Raw genomic sequence first — 19881 nt, 5'->3', positions numbered from 1 at the left:
AATCTATTCTAAAATATAGAATTGTCCTATGATAATAAAACCATGTGAGCCTAAGCTGTGTAGCTCTATAGATGGTGTGGGTTACTAATTGTATCAATTATGGTAAATCTATTCTAAAATATAGAATTGTCCTATGATAATAAAACCATGTGAGCCTAGGCTGTAGCTCTATAGATGGTGTGGGTTACTAATTGTATCAATTATGGTAAATCTATTCTAAAATATAGAATTGTCCTATGATAATAAAAACATGTGAGCCTAGGCTGTAGCTCTATAGATGGTGTGGGTTACTAATTGTATCAATTATGGTAAATCTATTCTAAAATATAGAATTGTCCTATGATAATAAAACCATGTGAGCCTAGGCTGTAGCTCTATAGATGGTGTGGGTTACTAATTGTATCAATTATGGTAAATCTATTCTAAAATATAGAATTGTCTTATGATAATAAAACCATATGAGCTTAGGCTGTAGCTCTAGTGTGGGTTACTAATTGTATCAATTATGGTAAATCTATTCTAAAATATAGAATTGTCCTATGATAATAAAACCATGTGAGCCTAAGCTGTAGCTCTAAGTGTGGGTTACTAATTGTATCAATTATGGTAAAACTATTCTAAAATATAGAATTGTCTTATGATAATAAAACCATATGAGCTTAGGCTGTAGCTCTAGTGTGGGTTACTAATTGTATCAATTATGGTAAATCTATTCTAAAATATAGAAATGTCCTATGATAATAAAACCATATGAGCTTAGGCTGTAGTTCTATAGATGGTGTGGGTTACTAATTGTATCAATTATGGTAAATCTATTCTAAAATATAGAATTGTCCTATGATAATAAAACCATGTGAGCCTAGGCTGTAGCTCTATAGATGGTGTGGGTTACTAATTGTATCAATTATGGTAAATCTATTCTAAAATATAGAATTGTCCTATGATAATAAAACCATATGAGCCTAGGCTGTAGCTCTATAGATGGTGTGGGTTACTAATTGTATCAATTATGGTAAAACTATTCTAAAATATAGAATTGTCCTATGATAATAAAACCATGTGAGCCTAAGCTGTAGCTCTAAGTGTGGGTTACTAATTGTATCAATTATGGTAAAACTATTCTAAAATATAGAATTGTCTTATGATAATAAAACCATATGAGCTTAGGCTGTAGCTCTAGTGTGGGTTACTAATTGTATCAATTATGGTAAATCTATTCTAAAATATAGAATTGTCCTATGATAATAAAACCATATGAGCTTAGGCTGTAGTTCTATAGATGGTGTGGGTTACTAATTGTATCAATTATGGTAAATCTATTCTAAAATATAGAATTGTCCTATGATAATAAAACCATGTGAGCCTAGGCTGTAGCTCTATAGATGGTGTGGGTTACTAATTGTATCAATTATGGTAAATCTATTCTAAAATATAGAATTGTCCTATGATAATAAAACCATATGAGCCTAGGCTGTAGCTCTATAGATGGTGTGGGTTACTAATTGTATCAATTATGGTAAAACTATTCTAAAATATAGAATTGTCCTATGATAATAAAACCATGTGAGCCTAAGCTGTAGCTCTAAGTGTGGGTTACTAATTGTATCAATTATGGTAAAACTATTCTAAAATATAGAATTGTCTTATGATAATAAAACCATATGAGCTTAGGCTGTAGCTCTAGTGTGGGTTACTAATTGTATCAATTATGGTAAATCTATTCTAAAATATAGAATTGTCCTATGATAATAAAACCATATGAGCTTAGGCTGTAGTTCTATAGATGGTGTGGGTTACTAATTGTATCAATTATGGTAAATCTATTCTAAAACATAGAATTGTCCTATGATAATAAAACCATGTGAGCCTAGGCTGTAGCTCTAAGTGTGGGTTACTAATTGTATCAATTATGGTAAAACTATTCTAAAATATAGAATTGTCTTATGATAATAAAACCATATGAGCTTAGGCTGTAGCTCTAGTGTGGGTTACTAATTGTATCAATTATGGTAAATCTATTCTAAAATATAGAATTGTCCTATGATAATAAAACCATGTGAGCCTAAGCTGTGTAGCTATATAGATGATGTGGGTTACTAATTGTATCAATTATGGTAAATCTATTCTAAAATATAGAATTGTCCTATGATAATAAAACCATATGAGCCTAGGCTGTAGCTCTATAGATGGTGTGGGTTACTAATTGTATCAATTATGGTAAATCTATTCTAAAATATAGAATTGTCCTATGATAATAAAACCATATGAGCCTAAGCTGTAGCTCTATAGATGGTGTGGGTTACTAATTGTATCAATTATGATAAATCTATTCTAAAATATAGAATTGTCTTATGATAATAAAACCATGTGAGCCTAGGCTGTAGCTCTATAGATGATGTGGGTTACTAATTGTATCAATTATGGTAAATCTATTCTAAAATATAGAATTGTCTTATGATAATAAAACCATGTGAGCCTAGGTTGTACCTCTATAGATGGTGTGGGTTACTAATTGTATCAATTATGGTAAATCTATTCTAAAATATAGAATTGTCCTATGATAATAAAACCATATGAGCTTAGGCTGTAGTTCTATAGATGGTGTGGGTTACTAATTGTATCAATTATGGTAAATCTATTCTAAAATATAGAATTGTCCTATGATAATAAAACCATGTGAGCCTAAGCTGTGTAGCTCTATAGATGGTGTGGGTTACTAATTGTATCAATTATGGTAAATCTATTCTAAAATATAGAATTGTCCTATGATAATAAAACCATGTGAGCCTAGGCTGTAGCTCTATAGATGGTGTGGGTTACTAATTGTATCAATTATGGTAAATCTATTCTAAAATATAGAATTGTCTTATGATAATAAAACCATATGAGCTTAGGCTGTAGCTCTAGTGTGGGTTACTAATTGTATCAATTATGGTAAATCTATTCTAAAATATAGAATTGTCCTATGATAATAAAACCATGTGAGCCTAGGCTGTAGCTCTATAGATGGTGTGGGTTACTAATTGTATCAATTATGGTAAATCTATTCTAAAATATAGAATTGTCCTATGATAATAAAACCATATGAGCTTAGGCTGTAGCTCTAGTGTGGGTTACTAATTGTATCAATTATGGTAAATCTATTCTAAAATATAGAATTGTCCTATGATAATAAAACCATGTGAGCCTAAGCTGTAGCTCTAAGTGTGGGTTACTAATTGTATCAATTATGGTAAAACTATTCTAAAATATAGAATTGTCTTATGATAATAAAACCATATGAGCTTAGGCTGTAGCTCTAGTGTGGGTTACTAATTGTATCAATTATGGTAAATCTATTCTAAAATATAGAATTGTCCTATGATAATAAAACCATATGAGCTTAGGCTGTAGTTCTATAGATGGTGTGGGTTACTAATTGTATCAATTATGGTAAATCTATTCTAAAATATAGAATTGTCCTATGATAATAAAACCATGTGAGCCTAGGCTGTAGCTCTAAGTGTGGGTTACTAATTGTATCAATTATGGTAAAACTATTCTAAAATATAGAATTGTCTTATGATAATAAAACCATATGAGCTTAGGCTGTAGCTCTAGTGTGGGTTACTAATTGTATCAATTATGGTAAATCTATTCTAAAATATAGAATTGTCCTATGATAATAAAACCATGTGAGCCTAAGCTGTGTAGCTCTATAGATGGTATGGGTTACTAATTGTATCAATTATGGTAAATCTATTCTAAAATATAGAATTGTCCTATGATAATAAAACCATGTGAGCCTAGGCTGTAGCTATATAGATGGTGTGGGTTACTAATTGTATCAATTATGGTAAATCTATTCTAAAATATAGAATTGTCCTATGATAATAAAACCATGTGAGCCTAAGCTGTGTAGCTCTATAGATGGTGTGGGTTACTAATTGTATCAATTATGGTAAATCTATTCTAAAATATAGAATTGTCCTATGATAATAAAACCATGTGAGCCTAGGCTGTAGCTCTATAGATGGTGTGGGTTACTAATTGTATCAATTATGGTAAATCTATTCTAAAATATAGAATTGTCCTATGATAATAAAACCATGTGAGCCTAGGCTGTAGCTATATAGATGGTAAAGTGTGAGTTACTAATTGTATCAATTATAGTAAATCTATTCTGCACAACAGCACAATCTCTTACAGTTGGTCATCACTCAAAACAATACAATAAATGGGAAAAGCAGGGATCTAAAGGGATAAGACAATGGCCGATGAATTGATGTACATCCCCAATGATGAAACACAAAACTACTCCTCAAGTAGATTAGACTTAGTGGTTAAATTGTTTGAACACTAAATTTAATGATCCAACTAATTAAAGTTGTTACGCCAACGAATAAGAGAACATTATTATAAAACCTTGGGGACTAATGTAATAAACAGCTCATTGTCCCCCTCTCTCTCTCTCTATCTCTCTGAAGTCAGTTTGTATTAAAATTAAACTCCTATTCAGAGTTGAGACCATAGAAACATGTTTAATATGCTTATTCTGATAAAAAGTTTCTTCAACAGATTTAGCTGTTTGTAAATTTAGAAGTATTATATGAACATTTTCTTCTAAGTTACCCTCACCCCGCCCCTCTATACTATATTAAAAGTGGTCAAACATTTCATTACAAATCAGAGAGAGGGGACAATGTACTATTTATTACACCAGTCCCCAAAGTCCTATATTAACATTTTCTTATTCGTTAGCTAACCAACTTTGGGGACTTCAGTGAATTCTGTTTGGTTGATTGAATAAGTTGAGTGTTCAAACGGTTCAATCACCAATCTTAATCTCTAGAAGGGGAAATTTTGTGTATCATCATCGGGGATGTACATAAACTTATCGGCCATTGTCTTATACCTTTAGATCCCTGTTTACAAATACATTTTGGGTAAATCTTTACCATATATGTGTTTCATTTACGTTTTTTGGGTCATAACTCTTAAGAATAAAGTTATATAGCCTTAAACTTGCCCTGGGACCATACCATTCTAAGTAAAATATTTGGTATAATGTATGATAACTCTTGACTATACTTAACTACCAACCAAAGCTATTCCAATATTTCTAACTTGAAAGGATTCTTATTTATGTTCCCTTCACTCTCACTTTCTCTCTCTCTCATTCTCTTTCTTTTTCTCTTTCTTTCTTTTTCTTCTTTCCCACACGTGGTGCATTTTCAGGGATTTTTTGAAAATTAAAAGATCTTTAAAAGAATTGAAATTTTATTAAAAAGTCAAAATTCACGTATATTAATAAAATTGGCATTGTGAATCTTAGAAGTTAAGAGCTGGAAGGCGTATCTTTCCCTTTTTTATTCTCTCAATGTTGATGGTAGAAGATGGTGATCATAACTATTTTCGGATATCTTCAAACTTGATTTACCCCCTCTCTTTTTACATTTCCTTTGAAGTGGATAATTCTGGACTATCTATTATGTTATAAGGTGTTTATACAAGTGCGCCAATGTTTTTTTTGTAAAATTTTGGAAGAGCGTATCTCCACTCTCCCAATTTAAAATCCCCCCCCAAATTTTTTTTCTGAATATTTCTTATTAAAACTCAAATTAAAAAGTAGAAGTGCGGTTGACTTATCCCCCTCCCACCTTAAGAACACCTAGAGGCTTCTTGGGGGCGTTCGTTGCGCCTAGTCTTTCTTAAAATAAAAGCTATGTCTTGCATTTTTTTTCAATTAGGTGTTTGATCACGAATTTTATATGGTAAAAATATTTTTCTTATTTAATTGTTATCCTAATAAGATAAAAGTTATGCTTGAAAATTGTTTTAATAGCTATTATTATATGTTGCATTTTTAGATAAACGTGAGAATTTGCGTATCATTTGCGTCATTTCTATTTTCAGATATTTATTACCCTTCATCCTCAATGTTAACACCCCCAGAGAGAGAGGGGGCAATAGGCTGTTTATTACACTAGTCCCCAAAGTTTGACAATAACGTTTTCTTATTCGTTGGCTTCATAAATTTCGAAATTTTGATTGGTTGAGTGTTCAAAAGTTTCAAACACTAATTTTAATCTACATAAGGGGTAATTTTGTGTATCATCGATGGACATCAATTTATCGGCCATTGTCTTATCCCTTTAGATCCCTGCTTATTTAAACCATTACAAAGTCCCATATTCTTGACATTAGAAATAATGGAAAAGCATATGTGTTTAAAATTGCATTTGTGTAAAGTGGTATATTCTATAGGTACATCTTTGCATTTAACATTTAAATTGTTAAAATATATACCTACCTACCTTTATAAGGTTTACAATTCAATAAAAGAGTAGCTACACTTTAAATTAGCTTATAACGCTGTATACTTTAACCTTCAAATTTTATTTATATGAAGGATTCAGGGATGAGAGAATGGAAGATAAAATAAAATTCCTTTAATATTTCAATTTATTTTTTAGTATCTACTCTATAACTTGGTTTTGTATGTCCGTCCGAAAAACTACAGGCTATGCAAGATAAAATCTCAGATTTCCAAACACTGATTATGTTTACAAATTGGACAACACTCCTACTGCTTATTTTTTTTATAGGGGGAGGTTCAATAAAAGAAATAGGTACAAGGAGTTTGTTTATTTATTACTGTGCTACAATTAACTGTTCTTTATAACCTATACCTAATATTTTGCGTGGTAAAAATATAATAAAATTGTCTTTCTCTCATTTTTTGTATAAAAAAATGTATCTTTAAAGTTGAAAACTGAAAAGGTATATTTTTACATGTAAGGTGCAATTGTTTTCAGATTTGGTGGTGTGATAAAAGTAAATTTTGGCCAAAACATTAATGCATAGATACATATAACACAGCCACTGGGATATACCAACTGAAGAAACAATATTTTGCCCAATTTTTTTCGTTATTAAATAGAAATTAAAAGGTATCTATCTAAAGGGATAATACAATGGCCGATAAATTTAATTTCATCCCCAATGATAAAGACAAAATTACCCCTTCTGTAGCCTAAAATTAGTGTATAAAACGTTCGTACAATCAGCTTAATAAACCAACCAATCAAAATTCACTAAAGTCCCCAAAGTTGGTAAGCCAACGAATAAGAAAACGTTATTATAAAACGTTGGGGACTAATGTAATGAACAAAGTTTGGAGGCGAAATTATTTTTCTTGCGGTACCAAATCCCTGTCCATGACTACTAGATGTTGGAAGCAGCTAAGTACAATGCACTTGCCAATGCCCCTTTTTAACATTTTAACACTTCTACTTCAACGTGTAATGGATTTTAAAAATTGTAAAACACGAATAGGTAATAGTTTTTTTTTTTTTTTTTTAATAGTTAAGCAGTAGGTAGGTATTAATAAATATTTACTAAAACCTAAGGAAGAGTTTTACAAACCAATCAATTAACCAAAAAAAAACTGCCTCATAGAATCCTTATACATAAAGTTGTAAGGTTTTTTGTCTGTAGCTTAAGATTTTGATAAATCTGATTGAGTTCTCCATTTAGGGAAGCTTCACATGGGTCCTTGGATGGTAAAGGCTTTTTAAATAATTAGATTTATACTCTGGAATGGTTTTAGGCTATTTTTCTGCCTTCATATTATCCAATTGAATAAAAAAAGCCCCTAGATGCTAGGGGCACAGCCGCTAGTAATATAGTAAGGAAATAAACTATTACCAACATGGATGGAAATACGATATTATAAAGTAGCTGCACTTTTCCAAAAGAATAGTTAAGAATAATGTAAAGGGAAGTAATCGATTAGGGATAAAATTAAGCAGGGAGGGGATAATTACTGATCATTTATTCTACCTCTCTTTATAACACTAGTCCCCAAAGTTTATAATAACGGTGTCTAATTCTTTGACTTAACAACTTTAGGGACTTTGACGAATTATGATTGGTTGATTCATCAAGTTGAGTGTTCAAAGGTTTAAAACCACAGCTAGATACAGAAGGGGTAATTTAGTTTATCATGATTGGGGTAGTAAATCAATTTATCGGCCATTGTCTAATCCCTTTAGATCCTTGAGCTATTAGACACAGTTTCGCATTTAGAAATTGGAATTAATTTATCCTCCATCGTACTGTCCCTTAATCCCTGGCGGATTAAGCAAAGTCAAGTTAATTATCCTAAATTCCCTCTTTGCAATAAATCATTGGATTGTTTAGAAAGGATAAATAAAAGATTCTTATTTCTCAGGGATCTACAGGGATAAGACAATGGCCGATAAATTGATGGTCATACTCAATGTTGAAACACAAATTTACCCCTTTTGTATATTAAAATTAGTAGCTGGAACGTTTAAACACTCAACTTAATAGATCAAACAATCAAATTTCACTAAAGTCCCCAAAGTTGTGATTTCAACGAATAAGAAAACGTTATAATAAAACTTTAGGGACTAGCGTAATAAACAGCCCATTGTCCCCTCCCTCTCTGCTTATTTCTAGTCAGCTTTGTGTAATTGTATTGTGTAACTCATTTAATTGGGGGAAATTGATTGATTACACAAAGTACGAATATTGGACACTTAATACATAGAGAGGAAGGGGTAATTGGACTGTAAATTACACTGGTACCTAAATTTGTTCAAGCACGTTATCTTAATCGTTGGCTGAAAAACCTAGGGTACTTTTGTCCAAACTAGTAGCATCCAAACTTTTCAAACAATAATTTTAATCTACAGTAGGGGTAATCTTGTTTAACACCCTTGGAGACAGGGTTGGCATAAAAAAAAACCAAGTAAAAAACCCAAGTTGGGTTTTATAACTCAAAAAAAACCAAAAAAACCGGGTTTTTTTAAAATGTACCTTTTGTCGATAATGTTAACTCTATTTTGACTCATAAGGAGTACTATTTTCAAACAAATAATAGAAATTATAAAAACATTTATTTTAAATATTGTATAACTGCATTTTAACTGCTTATTTTTATATAGTTACGGAATGTCTGTCTATATGTACCAAAATAACTCCCTAACCACTGAACCGATATGGTTCTCAAAAACAATTAGCTTCTCACGGGTCCGTTGAAGATTTTTAACTACTTATTTTTTTTTTGGGGGGGGGGGGCAGATTTCTCTTAGGAGATTTGTGGTGACCTCCCCCAAAATTGGAATAAACCTTCCCTGGACCTATGAAAAGCTACCCTGTACAGGAGAATCATACCGATTCAGCGGTTAGCGAGATCCTATAGTACAGACAAACATCCTGTTACTTTATAAAAATGATTTAACCTTATATCTTAAAATTCCTAGGTAATAATCTTTAGAAAACAATAAAACCCAAAAAACCCGGATTTTATTAATAAAACCCAATGGGTTGGGTTATTTTTAAAAAACCCGGGTTTTTACCAACCCTGCTTGGAGATGTACATTGTATATCAATATAGGCCATTGTCTTATTCCTGCTTATTACCAATACCTTAAGTTACAGACACTAGAAGCATATTCTAATAGAAAATTTGGTTAGATTATGTTACATCTTAATTAAAATGACGGAAAAAGTAATCTGGCGTAATATTTTAATTAGAAATGTATTAAAACAATATTTTCATTGAATTTCAGCTCATGGCCATGCTCAAATTTATTTTAATCGGTGTATTTCTACATTCCTTAAATAAAAATGTTACCAATAAACCGTTTCGGAGATTATAATTGAAATACATTCCCAATGATGATACACAAAATTACTCATTCTGTACATTAAAATTAGTTGTTGAAATATTTGAACACTCATATTAATGAATCAACCAATACAAATTCACTTAAGTCCCCAACGAATAAGAAAACGTTATTATAAAACTTCGGGGACTAATGTAATAAACAGCCGATTGTCCCATCTCTCTCTCTCTCTCTGATTAATATCAGGAATCAAAACAAAAGCTTACCTCTGTCATTTCTTCTAGGTCCAAGTGCAGTGTCCTGAAATAATTTTCAATTTAAGAGATTATCTCACAAACAAAATATGAATTTTACTGATTGTTCGGGGAATATTCACAAATAACTTTAGCCGTCTATTTTCCCTAGGTATTAAGTACCTAATGACAGAATTTTAAAAAATTCGATCACGTATATTTAAAAGCATTTTTATATGGCAGCTGTCCCACTTATAAGATTCAACAAATGACAAAGTATAACCTTACAAATAAATACATTATTTTTCATTAATTTTAACTTAATTTTACAGCAAAGCTACCTAGAGTATCCATACTTAATCTTAATCTGTTATCATTTGAAATTCAAGGACAATTCTGAATAAATTGGCATTCTCTATGGCATATTAATTCAATTGTAATTGTATACCTGAATGATACCATTTATGTATAAGCAATGCACATGAGTTGAAATTTAAGGTTTTGCAAGGAGGAAGGGGACATTTGATTGTTAATTATACAGGTACCGAGATTTATATCAATAAAATCTTATCAATTGGCTCAAGTCTTTGGGTACTTTAATTTGGATTATTAACTCATTATTTTTTAACTACAGAAGTGATTTTTTATTTATTATCATTGGAGATGTGTATCAATTTATCATCCATTGTCTTATCCCTGAAGATCCCCGAGGTTTAGAGATAAATAAAAGATTTTAGGTTGATAGCAAGGAACTTTTTTTCATTAAGGGGGGGGTTTTTAATGCAACCATCTCGTAATCAGTGAGCAAATGACACTTAGAATTCGAATTTCGATCTGAACTTTTGCATGAGTAATCCTTGGTAGGTCTATTTTCCCTAAATCGAACAAAAAGTTGGAAAAGTAACGGCTAGCGGCTCAGCCGTTCAGCCGTTTTTTGCCTATTTTCAGGGTAAATCCATCATCAATTACGTAGGAATCAACTTTTTAAAACATATTTTTAGTTTAATTCATGTTAAATGATAGCAATAACCAATTTTAAAGCTTCTAGTACCAACAGCTACCGTCTAGAACCGTTTGATAGCGTTTCGGAGTAGAAAAGAGTATTATGTTGAGAGAGGTTTCGTGACTAATTTGCAATATAGATATCAAACAAATGGCAAAACAGATGAGCCGCCAGCCGTTAGCCGTTACTTTTCCAACTTTTTGTTCGATTTAGGGAAAATAGATCTACCAAGGATTACTCATGCAAAATTATAGATGGAAATTCGAATTCTAAGTGCCATTTGCTCACTGATTACGAGATGGTTGCATTAAAAACCCCCCCTTTTAATTATAGATATCATAGGTAGCTATTATTTTTACCTGACTACCTAGTACTGTTTAGTAATGCATGGAAAATGAAAGGGTTGTCAAGATTAAGAATAATCCTATCAAATGAAAATTAGTAATTATGCAACATGGTAAATTAAGTTTTTGTTAGTAAGGGTAGGGGAAAGTTGTAAGTTATACCTAGGTATGGAAAAAATTTCTTTTATAATTTTTGGTATTTATTGTCTTTGTCATATGTTTTACTTTAGATCTCGTAAACCCCACAAACCTTTTTCAATGACTTTTTTAAATATCTAAATATTTAAACCTTCACAACAGAATTAAACTTATTTTTTTTTGATAAAATGGAACACCTGTCATATTTCATAGGTAATGAAAGGAAATTAAAATGAAAAAACATGTTAATCTTAAAGAAAATAAAAATATATTCTTCTAAAAATCTCCAGGAATCTTAGGGATAAGACAATGGGAGATATGTACATTAATATTATTGGTGTAAAAGTTTGGACACTGCTTGCTGGGAACCAACTAACCAAATTTCAACACACATTACGTTTTTGAGCCAACGAATAAGAGGACGTATTTATAAAACTTTGGGTATCAGAGTAATTATCAGGCCCAATGTCCCCTCCCTCCCTTATAATATCCTAAACTATATATCTCTTCATATTTTACTCAAATTTTACATGTAAGAGTTATTATGTATGTATTTTACTATATGCACGAAATTTAATACCAATGCATAAAAAGTACCCATTGTAATTATGATTAGATCAAAATATTATATTACATGACAAGGCTGTTTTCAAATGTTTAAACTTTGATTTTTAAAAGTGGAGCTTTTCTACATAAAGAGTCTGTCCTAATGGCCGTTTGTTTGTCTTTAGGCATATATTTAATGTTCCAGTTTCTAACGACGTTAAATATTTGATGAAGATTCCTGCAATGATAAGAAATAATCTAGGAATCTTGGCAATTCTATTTTCATTAATAAAGGTTCATCAGTGCATACATTTGATTTTACATATTTTTACTTCAAAAAATCAACTTGATGTATAAATTGCATATTCCTATGACAACTAACCATAACTCAAAAAGTGGGTATAGGTATATTTCAAATATTTGAGTTTTCAGAAATTTTTCATAAAGCTTTAATACATTTTTTTTTACTCCAAGAATAGGTTTGTCTATAATACATCTCATTTGTTAAGCTCGCTTCTATGAATGTTGCTATCCCTTTTTTTGTTTTGTTTTACAAAGTTTTGATCTATTATTGTGCATATGAAATTTTTTTGCAACCTCATATTGTAACAATATTTTAAAACTTTTAAATATGCCATATGATGGTTAGGTTTCTATTGTACTATATTGGCTTCACCCCTAGATTATAGAAAATTACGAGGGTTGATAACACAAACTCTAAACGTAACTATTTATTTTTGCTTTCATACGAAAAAAAATAAAAAAATTGTAAGAGGTACCTTTTTCCCATGGCCATATATCCATATAATTTTGAGAATTAAATAATATCCGTTAATACCAATTCTTAAACCTACCTAAGACCAAGACAAAGCTGTACTTTTAAAAACAACTTTTTAATCATAAAATATGGCCTTTTTAAAGATATTCAAAGCATACATAAACGAATCTAGAATGACCTTTTTAAAGATCTTTAAAAACATAAATATAGGAAAAAACGAATCTTCAAGAAGTGGAAAATCAATCTACTTTATAACTTTGAGGAAGTTATACTTAAAATACCATCCCTCTTGAACATCCTTTAAACTATCTCATTAATTATTTGTGTCTCATTCCTATACATACAAAATGACCGAAAATAAATGATAACAAACCTTGGCATGTTGAAAATACATTACAATACAGTGGTTAAACACTCAGCTCTATGCGGATCTTTGATTTCACACAATTTGTCCTTCAAACAAGAGATCTCACTTTAGGTAATTTCTGAAATTTTTATAATTTTAACAATGATAGGATGAATATTAATGTAAATGAATAAAGGGGGCACGAGCTACATGTAACAGGGGTGGGGACACTGTGCCGACTTTCAATTGGGTCTTTGAATATCACTTAATAACGTAGTAAATATTAACACAGCGAAGTCGCTACATAAAAGCATAAAGCAATGTACTAGAAGATGAAAAAGGTCCCCACCACTTTGGCCAGTTAGTTTTCTGGGTTATACATCTATACTTAAACATTTTTGGACGAAATTTAAAAAGAATAAATTATCCATGTAAAGAATAAAAAGACATATACTTACTGAAACAAAATGCCAACAAACACAAAGTAAAAAGTTTAGTTTCTTTGAAAGTTGTAATTATATTACATTAATAATTAGAAAAGTATATAACATACTTATTAGTATTACTATTATTTATTATAAAGTTTAAAGTAAATATTACAATGTTATATGTATATTTAATTTTAATTAGGCAAACAGAAATTATTTAACTTATCAAAAAAGTACGTTGTGTGCTTTCCCTCATAGTGCCTATCGTGCACAGAAACTTTAAACCAAATACATTCTTGTTGTTTTTTCTCTATATGCCTCACCCCTGCGGCGCAGGCCCTATAACCTGCAATTTCCCAACCCTACGGGCCTACCCTAAACCCAAATTTACCTTACCTATTGTAAAAAACAGACACACGAAAAACTCTTCCTTTCCCCTCCTTATTTTCTCTTTATTTCAAAATAAGGAGTGAGGGGGGGGGGTGGATATGTGCTCTACTAGACACTTTGAGTGAAACCACCAAGTAAAAAGATTTTTTTTACATAAGTGGTACCTAAGGACCTAATAAATTAGATTTTTTTTAATGTTTTTTGATTATTTTTACAATAAAAGCTCTAAATCTGCCATAAACGTACAAATACACTTCAAATTACAAAAACAGTTTATCTTTGATATATAAATATTTTTAATGATAAAATGTATTATAATATAACCAAAAAACGTCTGTTTAGAAGTCCAAATACAAAAACTATTCAATCCGGACGACTCTATTTTACATAGCAGCTGAGTAAATAATTTTTTAGCAAGAATGGACATACTCTCTAGATTATAGAGTAGATTTGCTGATATTAAAATGTATAAAACCAATATAAAAAGATTCAGCTGTTACATTAGTAATTCCAAGAAACCGCAACAATGCAATGCTTTTAAATTTTAACTTTATATGTTTTTATTATAAATTGTATTTTTTTGTAAAAAAAGTTTAATTTTCACAATATAACCATGAAAAATATGGTATAAAATGACCATATTTTTGCATATAAACCATCCAATATAACTAATGTCGGCACTATGTAGGTGTTGTATTCCCATATGACATGACAGGAGTGAGTGTGTGTGTGTCACCCCCAACCACCCCCCACACACACACACGCCCTCCGGGAGGAGGGGATTCGAACCGGGAGGCATTACGGAGAAAGGGGATTAAAAACCATCGGAGAGAAATAGGGAAAGGAGGGGGGGGGGGGATATAAGATAGAGCAAAAAGTTTGTAAGAGAGAGAAAAGAAATCAATACAAGAGTTGAACAGCAGTCAGTAAGCTTAAATAGCAGACAAGAACCATTGTCTGTATGTTTACGTATGTGTGTGTGTGTGTGTGTACACTGAATCATAGGGGGTGTGTAGTTTTGGAGAATATGAATTTTTCAAAGAACAAGTAATTGATGGCAGGAATCTAAATTAATAAGACAATTGCCGATAAATTTATGTACATCCCCAATTATTATACACAAAATTACCCCTTCTGTATGTTATAATTAGTTTTAAAACGTTTGAACGATAATTAATGAATCAACCAATCAAAACTTACAAAGGTGTTCAAAATTGTTAAGTCAACTTATATGACAACGTTATTAAACTTTTGGGACTAGTGTAATAAACAGCCAAATTTGCAGAAAAATATTTTTAAAAAAAATCTACCAAACTTGCACACCCCAATAGACTGTCAAATATCCGTCTGCTACCTTTACCCCGCCCCTTCCCTCTATTTCCCCTTTTCTTCATATAAGGAAATAAACATTAATATGTATAAGAAAATATATATAAATATGTTAATGTAGATTGTAGATACGTAAGACGGCTTGTTACCATATAAATGTATTAATATTACCACTCCCTAACCCCGTCATCAATAAATGAAAAACAAGAGTAAGATAAATAGATATAGGATTTATAGAAATTTAGGCTAATGATCTAAAATGGAGTAATCATAAGAAGATTTTGGGGTTTTATCTATTTATTGCGCATTATTTTATCATTTACCCTTTAATTCAATATAATTTAATTTAAATTATGCTGGTACCCAAAGTTTTATTAACATGTTCTCTCATTCTTTGGCAAAAACTGTAGACTTATTAAAATCTTGATTGGTTGATAGATACCGACAAGCACTGACCAAACTTTTAGCCAATAGTTCTACTATATCTACGGAGGGTTGGTTACAGGAATAAGGTATAACCAACAAGCAAAATAAATCTAAAATAATATTTGGGGGGCAAATGGAGAGGTCGTCAATTTTACGATGTGTTGCCCCCCAACGACAGCTGAAAAACACGTATAGGTTTCGTGATTTTCTTCCGAATTAATTTCGTTATTGGTATGAGCTTGGTTGGTTATCCTTATCATAATTAGTTGTGTTTATCCATCTATCGACTACAGTCTTATCCCTTAAGATTCCTGTACATAAAGAAGATTGGTCTCTTATAAATTAAATAGCTGAGCCATAATTTTATCCTTTCATCATGATTCAGGGATATTATAAAAGGATGACATTGGCCAATAAATGTATGTACATCCCCAATGATGATACACGAAATGCCCCTTTACAGTAGTGGTTGAAACGTTTGGACACTCAACTTAATAAACAAACCAATCAAAATTCATTGAAAATCCCTTAAGTTGTTGAGCCAACAAATAAGCAAAAGGTTATTAAAAAATTTTGTGGGCTATAATCAGCCCAATGTCCCCTCCCTTTTTAGATTTTATCCCTACATCATGATTACATGAATGTTATATCTTGTTATGCCCTGTATGTGTATATACTTATTAAACAGTAAGGAAAATAAACTGTTTAGTGTAAAACAGAGTGCCTTATCTTTCAGAGAGTGTATTGTTTATAACACTAGTCCCCAAAGTTTTATAATAACGTTATCTTATTCGTTGGCTAAACAACTTTGGGGATTTTGATTGGTTAGTTTATTAATTTGAGTGTCTATTGTAATCTAAAGAAGGGATAATTTTGTGTATTAACATTAGGGATGTGAATCAATTTATCAGCCATTGTCTTATCCCTTTAGATTCCCGCTTTTTTACTATACATTAATGAATTATATTCCCTCACTCTGTGTAATGTATGTCTATTAATTATGCACATAATTGCAGATGTTCAAATCTTATTTCTAATGGTTCTATACTCAAAGCAGGGGGGAGGGAATAAGGAACATTAAACTGTAAATTTTCTGGCAGGGAAGGGACAAAGGGCTGTTTTTTACAAAATCCCCCAAAGATTTTTAATAACATTTTCTAATTCATTGGATTAAAAAAAATGGGGACTTTAATAAATTTTGATGGTTAGTTCATTAAATTCAGTTTCCCTACGTTTCAACGACCAATTGTAATCTACAGAAGGGGAAATTTTGTGCATCATCATTGGGGATGTAGTACCATCAATTTATCGGCCATTGTCTATTCCTGCTTTGAAGGGAATAATGTGTAATTACGGTTATGATTGAAGAGAAATTATATATATTTCTTGTCTATCTATAAGCTATCTTAATATCCACAGAGAGAGTGAGGGGACAACAGGCTGTTTATTACACTAGTCCCCAAAGTTTTATAATAACGATTTCCTATTCGTTGGCCTACAACATTGGGAACTTAATTAAATTTTTAATAAGTTGAGTGTTCAAACGTTTCAGCCACTAATTTTAATCTAAAGAAAGGATAATTTTATGTATTATCATTGGGGATGTACATTAATTTAACGGCCAGTGTCTTATCCCTTTAGATCCCTGCTTAATGTCTTATATTTTGCTCCTCAGGTATAATACAATTTTATAGAAGACTGGGGTATGAAAGAAATAAGACAAATGTGCAATAAAAACACAGAATTTAAACCTTCAACCGTTATTACATGTTAGAGGGAAGAAAGGGTCGTAGAATAACGGAAAATTACTTATCACATCGTATTATAAACAGCTTTCCGCGAATATAAATTATATGTACGATTATAAAAGATTAAAACCAGTTTTGTTAGACCTGAAGGCACGTGCTTACAACCTGGTTTCAATATTATGATAGAACATTTTTATATTCGTAGAAAACTGGATACAATACCAGGGGCGTCCAAGCTTTTTTTTTGGGGGGGGGTAAAAAATTTTAGGGGGGGGGGTAATTCGTGTTTGGGGGGGGTAAAATGGCGCGCGAAGCGCGCCGAAATTTTTTTTTACCCCCCCCAAAATTTTTACCGCGGGGGTAAAATTTGATTGGGGGGGGTAATTACCCCCCCTAAAGTCTGTTGGGGGGGGTAAATACTCCCCCCAAATCTGTTGGGGGGGGTAATTACCCCCCCCAAACTAATTTACCCCGGGGTAAAATTTTTGGGGGGGGTAATTTAATTATGTAAAAAAAGCACCTACCTAATCTATTAAGTTAATAAGTACTATCCTATAACATAAAGTAGTAAGTAAGGTTTATTTGACTATAGCTTCAGATTTCATTACTTTAAATACTGAGTTCTCCTTTTTAGGAAAGCTTCACATAGATCCCATGATGGTTCCACACTATTATAGGTCAATCCTTTGAGTGGTTTTAGGCTATTTTTCTCCTACCTTTTTACCCTTTAGAAAACACGAGTTCTTAGATGCTAAGGGCGCCACTACTATTCAAATATATAGTAGTATCTCATTCTTTAGAACATAAAAATACAATAATTAACTAACTAACCAATGAACCAATATGATTATACTTTAAAGTGAAGCGTCTTATAGGTCCTGGTAAGTTTTATAACTAGTTTTGAGACACCCTGACATCCTCCCAAAAGAAATCGCCTATAGAAATTCTTTTTCATTATTTAATGAAATATTTAATTTAGTTAGGTATCTATTTTATGGAATCTTCAGTGCTTTACAATTACATCATAGATCCCCGGGATGGTTTTAGCCCTTATAAAGGCCTAAGCAAATAAAACATGATCAAACTATTAAATTTTTTGTTATCATGGTTAAGAACTGTTTTAACTGGTTGAACTATATTGGGGTATAGTCCCTTTTGTGGCAACGCTCTTTAAGGGGCGTTTCTTCGTTTTTTTCACACAAGCTTCTCTCCTATTTCTAGCCCCTGCGGGGGGCCAATTGCTTAACCATGTGGGGCAATCACCTAAACCAATATAACCTATCCTAAAACAAACTATCAGTAAAATTTTTTTTTAAAGAACACACAGGTCTCCTTAACAAAACCTTAGATTAAAAAAAATCTCCAAAGAAACGGACAACGGGGCCTTCAAATAGGGCACAGTAGTGGTTAGAATCCGTCGGAGATTAAATCTTAGCTGCTCCTTCTTGCCAGATATTGCAATTGAAAGTTTTGTGATAAAAATGCCTAAAATTACAAGAATTCCAAGGATATATGCATATGTGAACACCTTAACTCATCAAATAAAAAGGTGAGTTTAACATTTGAGGAGTTTATATGTCTCTGCATATGTAAACTACACAGTCACTCCCCATTTAGAAAATTTTAAAACTTTAAAGAAATTATTTTAACAAAAGTAATGAAAAAGGTACAAAACATCAGTTCAAGTTTATATATAGCTAAAGTTAATTTTTAAAATACTCACAATCCCCTGCCCTCCTCCAACCCAACCCCATAAATTTAAGGGGGAGGGGGCAGGGGGGGCAATATAATAGTATTTTGTTTTACTCAGAAACTGCTTGAAGTACTGTGAGAAAAATTTATATGTAAGATTCTTAGGCCCAAAGTTTCTGGAAAAATTGTTGACTACCCCCCATCTCCCCCACCCCTCCTAATGAAATCTATTAGGAAGGGGGTAAAGGGGCAGAAGACCCGCGACCGTGGCTCAACACGTAGCGCATCCGCTCGACGTCGGGAAGGTGATAGGTTCGAATCTCGGTCCGACACCGCGTCATAACTAAAGACGTTAAAAATTGTTCCCACTGCTACTATGTCAGATGCGCAACGTAAATAGTTAGAGTGGGGGGAATGCCTTGGCCCAAAACAGGCGCAACTCGCTACCGTGCACAGTTGGGACTTCTCAGACAAAGGTCGTGCATCTCAGAGAGTTGGTTGTCTGATGGGTGAATGGACGCTTTACACCGCAATCATTGCAATTGCAATTATGTTCCAAGGTGCGTGGAGATATAGGTCTAGTACCCAAAGCGACACCTAGCCTCTAGAGTCTTAACTCTTAAAGGGGCAGAAGAGTTCTTTAGATATCACTAAAGAAGTACTTAAACTTTAGAAGGCATCAAAATCTCTTACAAATATTGCTGCAACCAACCCCCTCTCCCCTTCTTAGACCACAAATTATTAGGAGGGGGGCAGTGGATGTGGAAAATAATCTTGTGTTACTTTGAAATCACTGAATTATATTAAGCAAACTTTGCATTAAACTTTTTGAGGATATTAAT

The 19881-nt window shown here is 32.0% G+C and overlaps 1 protein-coding gene across 14 annotated transcripts in view; it reads right to left on the bottom strand.

Moving 5' to 3' along the window:
* Positions 1-13186, bottom strand: part of LOC145314724 (uncharacterized) — a 215204-nt gene extending 202018 nt beyond the window's left edge. For 9 of the 14 annotated variants that reach the window (XM_080154754.1, XM_080154755.1, XM_080154753.1 and 6 more), the window contains exons 1-2: positions 13054-13185; positions 9905-9938 (exon numbers count right to left, since the gene is read on the bottom strand). In XM_080154754.1, the coding sequence (XP_080010880.1) occupies positions 9905-9938; positions 13054-13061 (42 nt within the window). In that variant the 5' untranslated portion in view covers positions 13062-13185. Of the gene's footprint in view, positions 1-9904; positions 9939-13053 lie in introns of all 14 variants that reach the window. The other 5 variants (XM_080154756.1, XM_080154757.1, XM_080154758.1 and 2 more) reach the window with 2 other exon arrangements.
* Between the last annotated feature and the right edge of the window lie 6695 nt (positions 13187-19881).

The sequence above is a fragment of the Acartia tonsa genome, chromosome 3 (genome assembly GCF_053477335.1).
Source record: "Acartia tonsa isolate MP-2025a chromosome 3, ASM5347733v1, whole genome shotgun sequence".
In the NCBI taxonomy this organism is placed as follows: domain Eukaryota; kingdom Metazoa; phylum Arthropoda; class Copepoda; order Calanoida; family Acartiidae; genus Acartia; species Acartia tonsa.
Note: the sequence above shows the minus strand (reverse complement) of the source record. Positions and strands in the feature narration are given on the sequence as shown.